The sequence below is a fragment of the Peromyscus eremicus genome, chromosome 7 (genome assembly GCF_949786415.1).
Source record: "Peromyscus eremicus chromosome 7, PerEre_H2_v1, whole genome shotgun sequence".
In the NCBI taxonomy this organism is placed as follows: domain Eukaryota; kingdom Metazoa; phylum Chordata; class Mammalia; order Rodentia; family Cricetidae; genus Peromyscus; species Peromyscus eremicus.
The window spans coordinates 4,561,592-4,575,234 of record NC_081422.1 but is presented as its reverse complement, the minus strand read 5'-3'; the positions used below and the strand labels follow the sequence as shown (position 1 = coordinate 4,575,234).

The following is a 13,643-nucleotide window of genomic DNA, read 5'->3' as shown; positions in this document are numbered from 1 at the left end:
TGAACCTTGCTTCTCTTCAAGAGCAGCCAGTGTTCTTAAACGCTGAGTTTTCTCTCCTGCCCCTTTTAAGAAAAATTTAAGTGTAATATGAAACAACTTACATCTCTTGGGAAGAAAAGTTTGTCTTATTCTTCATTTCAAACTTTTGTTACCCAAAAGCAAGTGATAATTGAGAATGTAACATACTTTATGTAGTGATTACTTCTGAGGCCCCTTGATTTAGCAATCATGTAACCATAACTGAGCATTTTTTTGGTAATGATGTATCATCTCTTTCAGCTCATATACATGAAATTGATACATTTGTCACGGAGGCTATGAAGATCTTAACAATTATACCTCAGTCTGTGGAAGAAATAGGTGACACAAATTTACAGTATAGTAACCTGCAGGATCGGAGGCCAGAGGTGAGAATACAAAGTAATTGTCGTCATCCTTACTTTATAGAGATGTGTAAATTAGGTATTTTATGTGGTTATTTAGATCTATGTAATTTTAACATTGTGAAGAGGTTCGTATAATGTGGTCTAACTGGGCAGCTCATGTTTAGACTCGTAGTTGGTGTATTGATCTAGTATCAGTAGTACTTTGTTATCTGAGAGGTATTTGCAGCCTTGTTATGGTCTCATGTATTAGGGTAATAGTAGAGTAAGCAATCCACACTCTTGTTCAGAACTGGAGTCTTAGTGTGTGGACTATGATGTTAGAACGGACTTAGAAGAGATGCTCAAGAGAGCTCTCACAGTTAGAGATGGGAGTGAGATGGGTAAGAAGAGAATCCAGAAGAGGCAAGGCAGCATTTGCAGAACATTTAAATAATTAAAGTTTTGTTCAGAATAAGAAGGAAGAAACTCTAAATTGTTTATAAACTTTCCAGAAAAGGTGAAAAAAATCATCTCAGTGAGTGCTTGCAGTTTTGTTTTGTGTGTGGGTTTTTTTTTTTTTTTTTTGGTATAATGTACCTTATTTCCCATGTATATGCAGCCACTGTTATGCAGACCTTCATCCTTTCTAGTTCTGGCCTCAGGGCTCTGATCATGAAGGATATTGAACTTTGTTTGCCAAGAGCCTCCTTTGCATCTGTGGAAATGATCATGTCATTTCTGTCCCCGAGTCTGTCTGTGTGCTTGCTGGGTTGACCCACCTGGGAGGAGGGAACCTCAGTTAAAGAACTGCTTCCCTAAGATTGGTCCATGGACTTGTCTGTGGGTCATTGTCTGGATTGTTAATTGATGCAGGAGGGCCCCGCCCACTTTGGGAGATACATTCCTAAGCAGGTGGCCTGGGCAGTCTTAGAAAAGTGAGCCAGTAAGCAGCGTTCTCCATGGTCTCTGCTGAGGTTTCAGCCTTAAGTGCCTGCCATGACTTCCCTAAGCAATGGACTGTCTATTGGAAATGTTAGATGAAATAAATCCTTTTCCCCCAAGTTGATTTGGCCATAGTGTTTAACTACAGCAAGAGAAAGCAAACAAGGATAACACTGTATGACTTTTATAGGTTCAAATCTCCAAAACCATCCCTGCAACTCTCGAATGAAACCTAGCTTAATTATGGTGTATAATTAAAAGTAATGCTGCTGAATTCAGTTGGCAGGTATTTTCCTGAGAATTTCTGTGTCTATGCTCATCAGAGAAATTAGTCTATATGTTTCTTTTTCTCTTATGTCCTTATCTGGTTTTGGCAGCAGACACACCTTTATTTATCTATCTATCTATCTATCTATCTATCTATCTATCTATCTATTTATCATTTATTTATTTATTTGTTTGTTTATTTATTTTAAAGACATGGGTGGTTTCTTATCATTCACAGTAGATGAGTTCACTGTGTAGTGGAGTATGACCTTGAATTTCTGGTTCTCCCAATTATTATTTTTTCATCTTTTTTAACTTCTGACATTATAGTATATTTGTTACACCTAATAAGAAGCATCAGAAACCTTATAGCTGGGACTTTAACAAATTATTTAAAAACAAAAACTGTTTAAAATTTTATTTTATTTTAAAATAAAAATCATGAAATAAGAATCAAAGTAATGAACTCTTGAGGGACTAATAAAATGATCTATTGCTTCTTTTAACCCTCAGGTTTTGCCCTTGTTTCAACAAGCTGAAGACAAAAACAAGCTTTTGCGAACTGTGTCAGGCAGTGGAGTGGAGACAGTTAGCAATCTGAGAGCCAAGTGGGACAAATTTGAGCTGATGATGGAAAGCCACCAACTTATGGTCAAAGACCAGGTGAGAGTCTCAGCTGGTCTCCGAGTGTTGCCTGCGTGTGTTTCAGTGTAGCCTGGCCTCGGGAGGTCAGTGTTCCTTAGTGGGAAAGAGGGAGAAGGAGAGGGTGCCATCTTGCTTCTCAGGCACAGTCTGAGGCTGCACACACCGGTCTGCACTCCATGTCTTGTTGACTGGCTAGTCTTAGCTCACAGCTGCAGAAGACCGAGAAGTAGCCTCCTTAGTTAGGAATGGGTGTGCAGGTAGAACAGCAGGCTTTGGATTTGTTTTTATTTTTTATTTTATATGTTGGATGATTTTCCTGCATGTGTGTCTGTGTGCCTGGTGCTTCCAGAGGCCCAGAGAGGGTGTTTGATCCACTGGAATGGAAGTTACAGAGGATTATGAGCCACTATGTAGGTGCTGGGAATCCCAGGTTCTTAGGAAGAGCAGCCATCCCTCCAGCCCTGAACTGTTTTCAAAATGATGTCACTTTTGTTGATAATTGTAGGTATGCTTTGAACTTAAGAATTGTTAGTGTTTATAGCTGACACTTATTTCTCATTACTGTAAATTTATATTCTAATGTTTGTTACTAGATTATTTTATTATAGTTGGAATTGACAAGATAAAAAAGTCTTTCAGTGTTGACATTTTCCTCACCTTTAAATGAAAATGCTAGAAATGAAAATGTGAAAACTGAGAACTGCTAAACTCCTTGAACTCTGGCTTACAGATTGAAGTGATGAAAGGAAACGTGAAGTCACGACTTCAGATCTATTACCAAGAACTGGAGAAGTTTAAAGCTCGTTGGGATCAGCTGAAACCTGGTGATGATATTATTGAAACTGGCCAACAAAATACTCTGGATCAAAGTGCAAAGTCTATAAAGGAGAAAAAAATTGAGTTTGATGATCTTGAAGTCATAAGAAAAAAGCTAGTGTAAGTTTTATTTTGTTTTGTTTTGTTTTTAATTCATGATGCTTAGTTTGAAAAACATTTTATGCCTTTGTACTTGGCTTCCTAGCTGTAAATATAACTGTTTTTAATATCTTTCTTCATAAAATTCAGAAAATTTAAGACTACAAACAACCTCTTATACCCTTGCATTCTTAGGAGCTGTGGTTGAACTATATAAGGATATTAAGATAAATTTAAAAAAGGACTCATGAGAGATTAGAACATTAAATTTGCTTACATATTAAATTCAGAAGCTGTAATATTGTTTTGATCTCATCCTATTTAAAAATGAAATATTTAATTTTAAGAAAAATACTGCTAACACCTCTTTCAAAAACAAATCTGGGTGTTGGGGAGATGAGCGCTTATACATGCATGGGGATGTGTTTGACTCTTCAGCTCTCCCACAGAGGTGGGGCATGGCCTGCGCATCTGTAGTCCCAATGCTCATAGCATTTAGGCAGGGATGCTGCTCGGGCTGGCTGACTGTCTAGCCTATCCACAAAACAACCAGGAGTTCAGGTTCAGTGCAAGAAGAATAGAAAGTTGTAGAAGAGGATGTCTGACTTACCTCTCTGGTCTACACACACACACACACACACACACACACACACACAGGCATCTAGTCAAATAAGTAATAAGATATATAGAAAAAATGTTGCTGACTCATTTTATTGGTCACAGCAATTGATTTGTGCAGTGTTTTACATATGGCCTATGTGGATAAATGTAGCCCTAAGATGAGTGTGTAGACATTTTCTATCACACGTATTAAATGGTAGTATGATTATTAGATTAAGAATGTCCTATAGTCAACAGAGAAGATATTTTATTCGATCAGTCCATAGACGTATAAAGCAAACATTTAAATATATATTATAAACATAAAAATATCTTTACATGTACTGTCTTTACATTATACCTTTGAAAAAGTGCCCATAGTATGAATAAAGTAAAATTCTTACATAAAGTAGGCAGTTGTCCCTGTGTATTTCAGCTACAGAATGTGGTTAAGGAAATTATTCTCTGACAGTTTTTCTTTCTTTATAAATTCAGTATTTTGATATTTATTTCTGTAGGGATGACTGCCATCATTTTGGACTAGAAGAGCCTAACTTCTCTCTGGCCTATAGCATCTCTAAGGACATTGAGAGCTGTGCACAAATTTGGGCTCTTTATGAGGAGTTCCAGCAAGGTCTCCAGGAAATGGCCAATGAAGATTGGATTACTTACCGGTTTGATTCTAAAGCAATATTTATGTTCCTATAGTTTGCTCTTTTTGGAGGAAGTGTGAATTTAATGTGTGTTCATGTTCTTTTACAGGACTAAGACCTATCTGTTTGAGGAGTTTCTGATGAGCTGGCACGACAGATTGAGGAAGGTTGAAGAACATTCGGTCATGACAGTGAAGTTGCAGTCAGAAGTTGACAAATACAAAGTAAGGTGGTTTTCTCTATTCTGAGACTTGAAAATGATATTTGGGGCTATTGTTTATCTTTTTATTATTTCCTGTCTGAACCATAGTTTAAAGTTATTTTTCAATTATATGAAAAATAGGAATAACATAAATTATAAAAATTTTAGATACAGTTCTGCTACCAGCTGGAAAGCAATGTAATTATGGAATTTAAAGGTTTTTGTTTGTTTGTTTTTGTTTTTTGTTTTTTAATATGGTTTTTCAAGAGATAGGGTTTTTCTGTGTCCCCTGGCTGTCTTGGAACTCACTCTGTAGACTAGGCTGGCCTCAAACCTGGAGATCAGCCTGCCTCTGTGTCCCAAGCACTGAGATTAAAGACGTGTGGCACCACCGCCCAACGAGTTTTTGCTTGCAATAGGGGTTATACATAGGGTTTTGTGCAATAATGGAGATTAAGCCTAGGGCCAGACAAATGCTGTACCAGTAGGACTTGTAGTTACTGTTAGAGTGTTTGTGTATCCCATGAAAGCAGGGGTGTATGTTGTCATGTTTTTATATATATTAAACTACAAATGTAATGTGCATGTGTTTACAATAATGTTTTAAAAGAACTTTATATAATTCTATTTAAGACTTTGTTTGCAAGATTATTAAATAACAGTAATTAAAAATTACTGATGAAACTGAAAGTTAAGATGAATGTGAATAACTTGTATTTTGCAAGGACATGAACATATGTGTAAGTCTACGTTTTACTTTCTTTTTCTTTTCTAACAGGTTATAATTCCTATCTTGAAATATGTGAGAGGGGAGCATCTTTCTCCAGACCACTGGCTTGACCTTTTTCGCCTGCTTGGCCTTCCTCGAGGGACCAGTCTAGAGAAATTACTGTTTGGTGACTTGCTCCGGGCTGCTGATGCAATTGTGGAGAAAGCTTCAGACCTTAAAGTGAGGCTTATAGTCTGCTAATCCTTTTCATTTAGCATCTGTTCTTCCTGTAAAGCAGTAACAGTGTCTGTTGTTCCGGTATTCATGGTTGGTAATGCATCGTACCTGTTTGGACCTGTTAGATGAGGTTATTCAAACACTAGTAGAGGCCCCTCCCTAGAGAAGGGAAACTGTGAACTACTAATACTTCTTTAGAGAGGGAAGTCACCTGCATGAAAAATGCTAGCAGATAAGATTCATTTCACGTGCAGTGCGCTTACAGTCATGTGGAATACTGTGAGTAGAAGCTAGAGGTCAAGAGGCCCTTCAGGTAAACTGGTAACCAGCTGGTTACCAACCATGGCTGGAAAATGTCTCAAGGAAAATGAGACTGCACAGTTGTTGGGGGATATTTGATCATACTGTGAACCCCAAGTTAGCGTTTATGTTAATTAAATAAAACTAACCTTGGGTCAGGAGGCTGAGTTAGCAACTAGTTGACAGAAAGTAATTGTAGAGCATCAGAGGGCATCTGGAAGTGATAGAGAGATACAGCAGAAGTAGTAGGGAGGTATTTTGAGTGGTGAGGCATTTTTTTGTTTTGGCCGAGCAGAAGAACTGCATGCAATTTGGGAGACGTCAGAAAGGAGAGAAGGTTAGCTAGTTGCTACTCAAGCTCTCTGAGCTTGCGGGTTTTCACTCTAGCCTTTGAATCTCAAGTCTTATTTATAAATAGAATGATAGAGATTTAGTTAAAGCTATGCCTGCAGGAACAGATTTCCCACCAGTCTGGGGCCTGAGTGGCCAGGCCACTGCCAGAGAAGCAGGCTGGTAACTGTGGAGTTGCAGTTGTTGGCTGAAATAGCAGTAGATTAAGGTGCAGTCAGTTGTGCCGAAGATAAAACAGCACACAGTCTGTCAGGAGCTCTATTCTGTGTTTTGGCCACTAGTGATAAAGTGGAATGCTTTTGATGCTTCATTATTTTATCTCCTATAAAAATGTAAAGCTTTATGTTTGTTAATAATCCTAGAGCATGCTTGTTAATCTCTGAGGTTATGACATGATTCCTGCACAAAATAACTGTAGTTGTTAACCACATCAGATGCAAAATAATTTGCAGTAAGGTTTCCATAATATTCTGATTGTTCTAGTCTCTCAAATTTTGGCCTTTGTAGATACTTAAATTTTTTTCTTGTTTTATTTTTTAGTTGCATGTGCCTTGTATTCTAAGTGTGTGTGTGTGTGCCCATGCACATGCATGTGGAGACAAGAAGTTGGTGCCAGATGTTTTTCCTTTAATGCTTTCCACCTTATATTGTGAGACAGGGTCACTTGTTGAATGTAGGGCTCACCAGTTGGGTAGGCTGGCTGGCTGGAAGGCCTCAGGGATCCTTCTGTCTCCCAGACTGGTGCTGGTATTACAGATGTGTGCTACTGTACCTGGCCTTTATGTGGGGCTGGGCATTAAGTCTTAGGCATTTTATCTGCTAAGCCCTAGCCCCCCTCTTTAGACATGAATAGCATAAGGCAGAAGTTTGTATATATTTGATCATGTGAACATGAATGCTTAATATCTAATATGCCTGATGCAATATCCAGTTATTTTCTAGGATTACATGTAAAAATGTATCTAACTTTTTCCTAATGGTGAAAAGCCATATAGTATTTTTGTAAGACTGTATGTGTGTGTGTGTGTGTGTGTGTGTGTGTGTGTGTGTGTGTGTGTATGCATATGTATGTATATGCTTGTTTTTGTTACAGTATAGATTGAGACAGTCTCATGCAGTCTTAGCTGGCTTTACACTGTGCTGCTGAAGAGGACATAGAATTTCTTGATCCTCCTGTCTCCATCTCCCAAGGGCTAGGATTATAGGCGTGGACCACCATACACCACGACAGTGTATTTCTTATGATTTATTTATGGGATAATTAATTTTGAAATAACAGATATTAATCTTTCATGTTAATAGGATTTAAATAGTCGGGCACAAGGGGAAGTTACCATCAGAGAAGCTTTGCGTGAACTTGATCTGTGGGGAGTTGGAGCAGTGTTCTCATTGATTGATTATGAAGACAGCCAGAATCGAACTATCAAGCTGATTAAAGACTGGAAAGACATAGTGAACCAGGTTGGAGATAATAGATGCCTTCTTCAGTCCTTAAAAGATTCTCCATATTACAAAGGATTTGAAGATAAAGTGTCAATTTGGGAAAGAAAACTTGCACAGTTAGATGAGTACATGCAGAATTTAAACCATATTCAGAGAAAATGGGTGTATTTGGAGCCCATTTTTGGCCGTGGAGCTTTGCCTAAAGAACAGACACGCTTCAACAAAGTTGATGAAGATTTCAGGTCAGTACAGTTGTGTAGACGTAGGCGTGGGTGACGTAGGCGTGGGTGATGTTTGCTCCTGTTGTAAAGTGCTCAGTCTAAGTGATCACCCTCACTCTCTGGGTGTGAGTGTCCTCAGTAGGTCTCGTAGTCTGCCCTCTGCTGTGCTGTCTTTCTGAAGCACTTTGGTCTGAATGAGTCTTTCCCATCCTTCATATATGTACTTAGATGGTGCTTCCCTTTTTCCTGCGAGGCAGGAAGCCTCCCTGAGGTCTGAGGAAGGCCTCTGTCATCTTTACTAGTGGTAGAGTCGTTTCTTTCTGTTTGCTGAGACCTTGCATATATGTACATCTGGTGCTTTTCTTCTAAGCTTTAAAACTCCTAAACATCCTCAATCCTCGGGCGAAACTAGTTCTCCAGCACCATTCGCCAGTGCTTTTTCGTCCTGCTGACTCAGTAAGTTCTGCCAGCTGGCTGCTGCTGGCAAGACATACGGGGCATCTTGGTGTCTTTCATTTCCTTCAGTCTGTGTTCTCATTTTCCGTCTTTCTCTCTCACGTAGCTGCTACATTAGCCTTCTGACTTCTTGAACTTTTTCACATGGTAGCAAGAATAATCATTTAAAATGAAGTTTCCTTGTTTTTAAAACTTCATTACTGTAATTAACTTTTGTGTGTATGGTGACTTGTTGCACTAAGCAGGAAGCCTGTGTGTCCCTTGCCGTCCTCCAGCCTCCGCTTCTCTCCTTCGGTGTCTGGGTACACGTAGCTGTTTCCCAGGGCCTCAGATATAAACTCTTCCTCTGTTTATTCTTCATTGTGCATATCTCAGCTTGGTTCACTCCTCCAGAGAAGGCTGAAGTGTGGATTGTCCTGTTAATCACTGTGCCAACACTTTGTACCTTTGCTTCTTTGTGTGTATTATACCTAAGTATTTCAAGGCATTACTTAATGCCCTTCTGTGTCATTGGACCATTAGTTCTAGGGCATAGGACTTAATATTTACTGAATGAATGAATAAAGAGGATTTGGAATATTTGATGAAAAAATTGCAATGGCATTAATTTTAGTGTGGTTTATTGGAAGCATAATAAATTATTGTTAATATAAATGTTCTTAATTTGAAACATGAAAATGTTTTCATTTAAGGCAGAAACTTAGCATAAATGTGGAAATAATTTTTATTTTGTAGATCAATAATGATGGACATCAAGAAAGACAATAGAGTCACCACATTGACTACTCATGCAGGAATCCGAAATGCTCTACTAACAATACTTGATCAGCTTCAAAGATGTCAGAAATCCTTAAATGAATTTTTGGAGGCATGTCTTCTTATTTTAAGCTTTAATAAATTATAACATATTCAATATCTTAATTGTTGTAAAGAGAAAAAGCTTTTTTCTTCTTCTTTTCCTTTATATTAGGAAAAACGGTCAGCATTCCCAAGATTTTACTTTATTGGCGATGATGACTTGTTAGAAATCCTGGGCCAGTCCACTAACCCGTCAGTGATTCAGTCCCATTTGAAGAAGCTGTTTGCTGGTAGGAATCAACATCTGTCATCAGATACTCAGTGTTAACTATCTTCCAGGCATAATGTTCTGCCCTTCACTAAACACAGTTCATACCCCCAACTCTCAGTGATTGGTGAAGCTAGTGAGTTAATAAGTACAGTGTGTACAGTGTGGCAGTTCTCTGATGAACTAAGTATGTAGTGCGATAATTACATCTATGAAGAATTCAGCTCAGTTTTGGGGTGTCATGGAGTCGGAAAGTTAGAGGTGTTAATTCAAAGAAAGGTCACTTACACAGAGGGCAGAGGCTGTGCAAGGCCTGAAAGTGGAGAAGGATATTGAGGTTGAGGTGTTAGGGATGAAAGACCATGAAGTTGAGATTCCCAGTGGACTACTGTGTTCACAGAGACTGTAAGGGCATTTCAAGCTGGGGGTTCTCTGTGTAGTGGCAGTTAATGGGAATAGGAATGATCACTCAATGAAAAATTAGTGCCTTTTGTGTTCTTGCTGTTGAGCCACTTGAGTTGGGTACTTTTGGCAAGTCAAAAAGCTTCTTCAGAAAGTAATGACTGACTTTTCTTAGATACATTATTTGGAAAAGACCTGCATTTTCAAATTAACTTTCAAAAGCAATTGTTTTAAACCATTTTTATTTGTAGTCAGATCAGCAAACTGTAGCCTATGTGGTTAGGCTTTCTTACTATCATTTTTTAAAATAGGGTTTTATTGAAATATAATCATGTGTGTTAGCTTTACATATTGGCTATTGTTGCCTTTGTGATCTGAATTCCGAGTTGTCATAGACAGAGAAACTGGCCCATGAAATCTCAAGTACTCTACATTCTCCTTTATGGTACAGTTTCCAGTGCCTGTGAACCTGAAGCTGTAGGTGTGGCCCTCTATACTCACTACACTTGTGCAGCCACCACTTTAAGATACAAAACGTTTCCAGTAGCTCTGAGAATTCCCTCATGTTGTCAGTCTTCTTCCCATTCCACTGGCCAGACAGTCATGATTGCTGACATTTTAAGAACTTCATGTAAGTCGAATCATCCCTATGTATTCCTCCTTTTTTTTTCCTCTTTGGGGTTGCATTGGTATGTGTGATGCATTAGGTAATAGCCAGAAAGAGAGTCAGGCCCTGCAAGCTTGCTGCACAGCTATTGGTGATGTGCACATCTCAGCTGCTCCTCCGTAGGCGGCATTTCTGATTTAGAAGGATGGTTATACCATGCCTACAGCTGCTAACATCGTCTAGCTGGGCTGATGCCGCAGGTTATCCGCTGTCATGTTGATGTGTTTATCTACTTTCTGGGGAGCCTTGGAATCATTTCTGCTTTGTCTGCTCACCTCGTGACCTGTTGGTTATGTCCCATTTACTGACATGACTAAAGCTATTTCCTGATAATGAATTTATCTATTTACTGTTTTCACTTTTGGATTATTTCAGTTTTGGGTTAAGATAAATAAAACTTGCAAACTTTCATACATTTCTCTGGATATCTATTTAAAAAAATAGCTAAATATTTAGTTAAGTAAACATTTATTTAGGCTTTGTGTGAAGCTTCCTAGTCATAGTCCAAAGAGATTGTGATGTATGAGAGTTAAGCATTCTGATGGATTGCTATGTATTAGTTGATTAGAGTGTCTAAAATTCTTCCTGGAAAATGATAAAATTGAATGAATAAACATACATACAAGCCAGGTATCTATATCAATATTAGAACGATCAGTGAATGTTGTTATGGTTAGATGTTAATACAATATTTAAAATTAGTAATAAGAATACCCAGTGAAAATATTTTTTCCTTAAGACATTTAAATACAAAGATTACTACTATATATGTTATGTCATGTACATTATAATCCTGTTGTGTCTATTTGAGTATATAATATATGTGGTGGTGGAAAATGTGTGTGCGTGTGTAGCATATTCATCATTATCCTTTAACTCTTTGTCTTTATATTGCTGCTTTCGATTAGGTTATTGTGTGTGTGGTACCACGGATGTGATCCAGAGCCTTGTGCTTGATGTGACAGTGCTGTGCACCCAACTGCACCCTCAGCCCAGTGTTGCTTTTGTGTTGTAGGCATTAACAGTGTGTGCTTTGATGAGGAGTCCAAACATATAACTGCAATGAAGTCACTAGAGGGAGAAGTTGTACCTTTTAAAAGCAAAGTTCTCCTATCAAATAATGTAGAGGTGAGCAGTTCTATTTCATGAAATGAACCATACGAAATTTGAATCAATTAATTGAGTCAGTTTGTAAGATAGAATTGGTTAATTTAGGTCTTTTAGGAAACTCAAACCTTATCTTAAAAAATGTTTGGCCTTGTGAGCTCCCAAAAGTTGTGGTATTAAAAAGAGTGGATTTTTGGTTTTTGAAATACAGCATTTAATTCTATAAAGAGCTTTAGTTCTGGAGTAAAAAAGACTTGGATATTAATCTTAGCTACATATTGTGTCAGCTCTATGACTGAGAGGCCATTTTCTTACAGGGAAATGGGAATCTTAACTCTTGTTGCAATGATATTCTTTTGAAAATTAAATAGAATACTTGGCTTTAAATGCACTAGGTAGTTTGTGAAACATTTAGTAATTCTTATTTTTTAATATGAGTTTTATGAGATCATTTAGGTAAGTAAACAAGTTGACACCAGTAGTAGTTTGAATCACTTTGATTTGTAGTTTTTATGCTCACACTTAGTCCTGCTTAGGCCTCAACATTCTATCGGATTTCAGGTATTTCAGTCAGGTGGTTGAAAGCACTGATGTTTGCCAAGTAACTGCCATTGTTGGTTATGAGTTTTGTGTTCTTTCTCTCAGTTGGCACAGTGGATCTAAGATATGGACTAGATCAGTTATGGCAGTAAAGCAGAAGCCGAGCTTCTGGCAGCTCTCGTGATTAGCAGAGCATCTCTGTGGCCGGCACTGAGAGAGTCCCTCTTTGCGGACAGGGTCTTGTTAAGTTTCGGCTAGTCTGGTGCTCATGTAGACCAGGTTGGACTCATGTCAGTCCCCCTGCCTCAGTCTCTTGAGCAAACTACCATGGCAAGCTTCAGATTTTCAGCTTTTAGCTTCAGTGGCTTTGAACTGTTTTAGGACTGGCAAGTGCCTACAGATGAATGAAAAACTGGAGCTAGAGTAAACTTAAGAAGAGATGAAGACCTACAACTGTAGCTTTTGTGCATATATTTTTGTATGTGATAAACTATTAAGTTGTGATGGGTAGTTGCTGTTATGTTTTGCAGCTCTTATTTAACCCCATATGTGTGTGGGAAGTCAGTGGGCAGTGTTGATAAACAAACCCAGGGCCTTGTGTATGCTAGGCATGGTTCTGTCACTGAGCTGCACCCTCTACACATTTTAAATTAAATTTTATCATGTTACCTATAATCAAGTGAGTAGATAAATATATTATTGGAACACTGGAACAATATCAGCTTAAAAGACAGCCTGATCCCTCCTATACTATATTCATCCTGATGAGGCAACCCCTTCTGTGATTGAGCTTTCCTGATCACTAGATCACCAGGAGACTCGGCTAGCTGTTTGCCCGGGACTTTACTGGTTTGCCATCATAATGAATTGACTGGGCTCCTTTGGAAATGTTTGCATAGGTTTTTATATCATACCAGTCAGTAGTACATACTCAGTACTGGCCTGGGGTGTGAGTGTTCACACTCAACATTGTCCTAAGAAGTGAAAAGAAGCAAAACAAGACTTTTTCTCAAATTATTTAAATAATGAAGAATGATATACCACACAGTGCATTTGAGGAGTGCGGTCTCTAAGAATTCATACCCAGTCTGCACTGAAAGAATGTGGTTAGGCATAGACTGTGTATTTATCGCACACCTCCTATGTGTTATTTTCTCCATTCATTTTCAGGCATGGTTGAATGATCTGGCTTTGGAAATGAAGCAGACTTTGAAACAATTGTTGAAAGAATGTATTACTGCTGGGCGGAGTTCACAAGGTGCAATCGACCCATCTCTGTTCCCTTCCCAGGTGAGAGGACCGTGTCTAGGGTATGGTAGGCATGGGTCAGCTGCTTCAGATAACTGGCGTTGATATCCTTAGTTCAGTACTTAATTAACAACAATATATATTCCTTTAAAAACCCGTGTCTTCTTCCCTCAACCCTGAAGGGAGGTTGAAGCGCACAGCAGCAGGCTGTTTGCAGGCTCCATCACTTCCCTGGGGGGACATTTAGGAGGGGGAATTGGACAGAAGCCAGCATCCTGCCTCAGGTGATGAATCCATTGTCCCTGAA

General features: G+C 38.5%; 1 protein-coding gene across 1 annotated transcript in view; it reads left to right on the top strand.

Moving 5' to 3' along the window:
* Positions 1–13,643, top strand: part of Dync2h1 (dynein cytoplasmic 2 heavy chain 1) — a 228,876-nt gene that overhangs the window by 26,356 nt on the left and 188,877 nt on the right. The window contains exons 20-30 of the mRNA XM_059267214.1: positions 280–407; positions 2,088–2,237; positions 2,950–3,155; positions 4,253–4,408; positions 4,497–4,611; positions 5,368–5,538; positions 7,489–7,871; positions 9,042–9,174; positions 9,277–9,394; positions 11,457–11,569; positions 13,259–13,378. Of these exons, the coding sequence (XP_059123197.1) occupies positions 280–407; positions 2,088–2,237; positions 2,950–3,155; positions 4,253–4,408; positions 4,497–4,611; positions 5,368–5,538; positions 7,489–7,871; positions 9,042–9,174; positions 9,277–9,394; positions 11,457–11,569; positions 13,259–13,378 (1,793 nt within the window). The remainder of the gene's footprint in view (positions 1–279; positions 408–2,087; positions 2,238–2,949; positions 3,156–4,252; positions 4,409–4,496; positions 4,612–5,367; positions 5,539–7,488; positions 7,872–9,041; positions 9,175–9,276; positions 9,395–11,456; positions 11,570–13,258; positions 13,379–13,643) is intronic.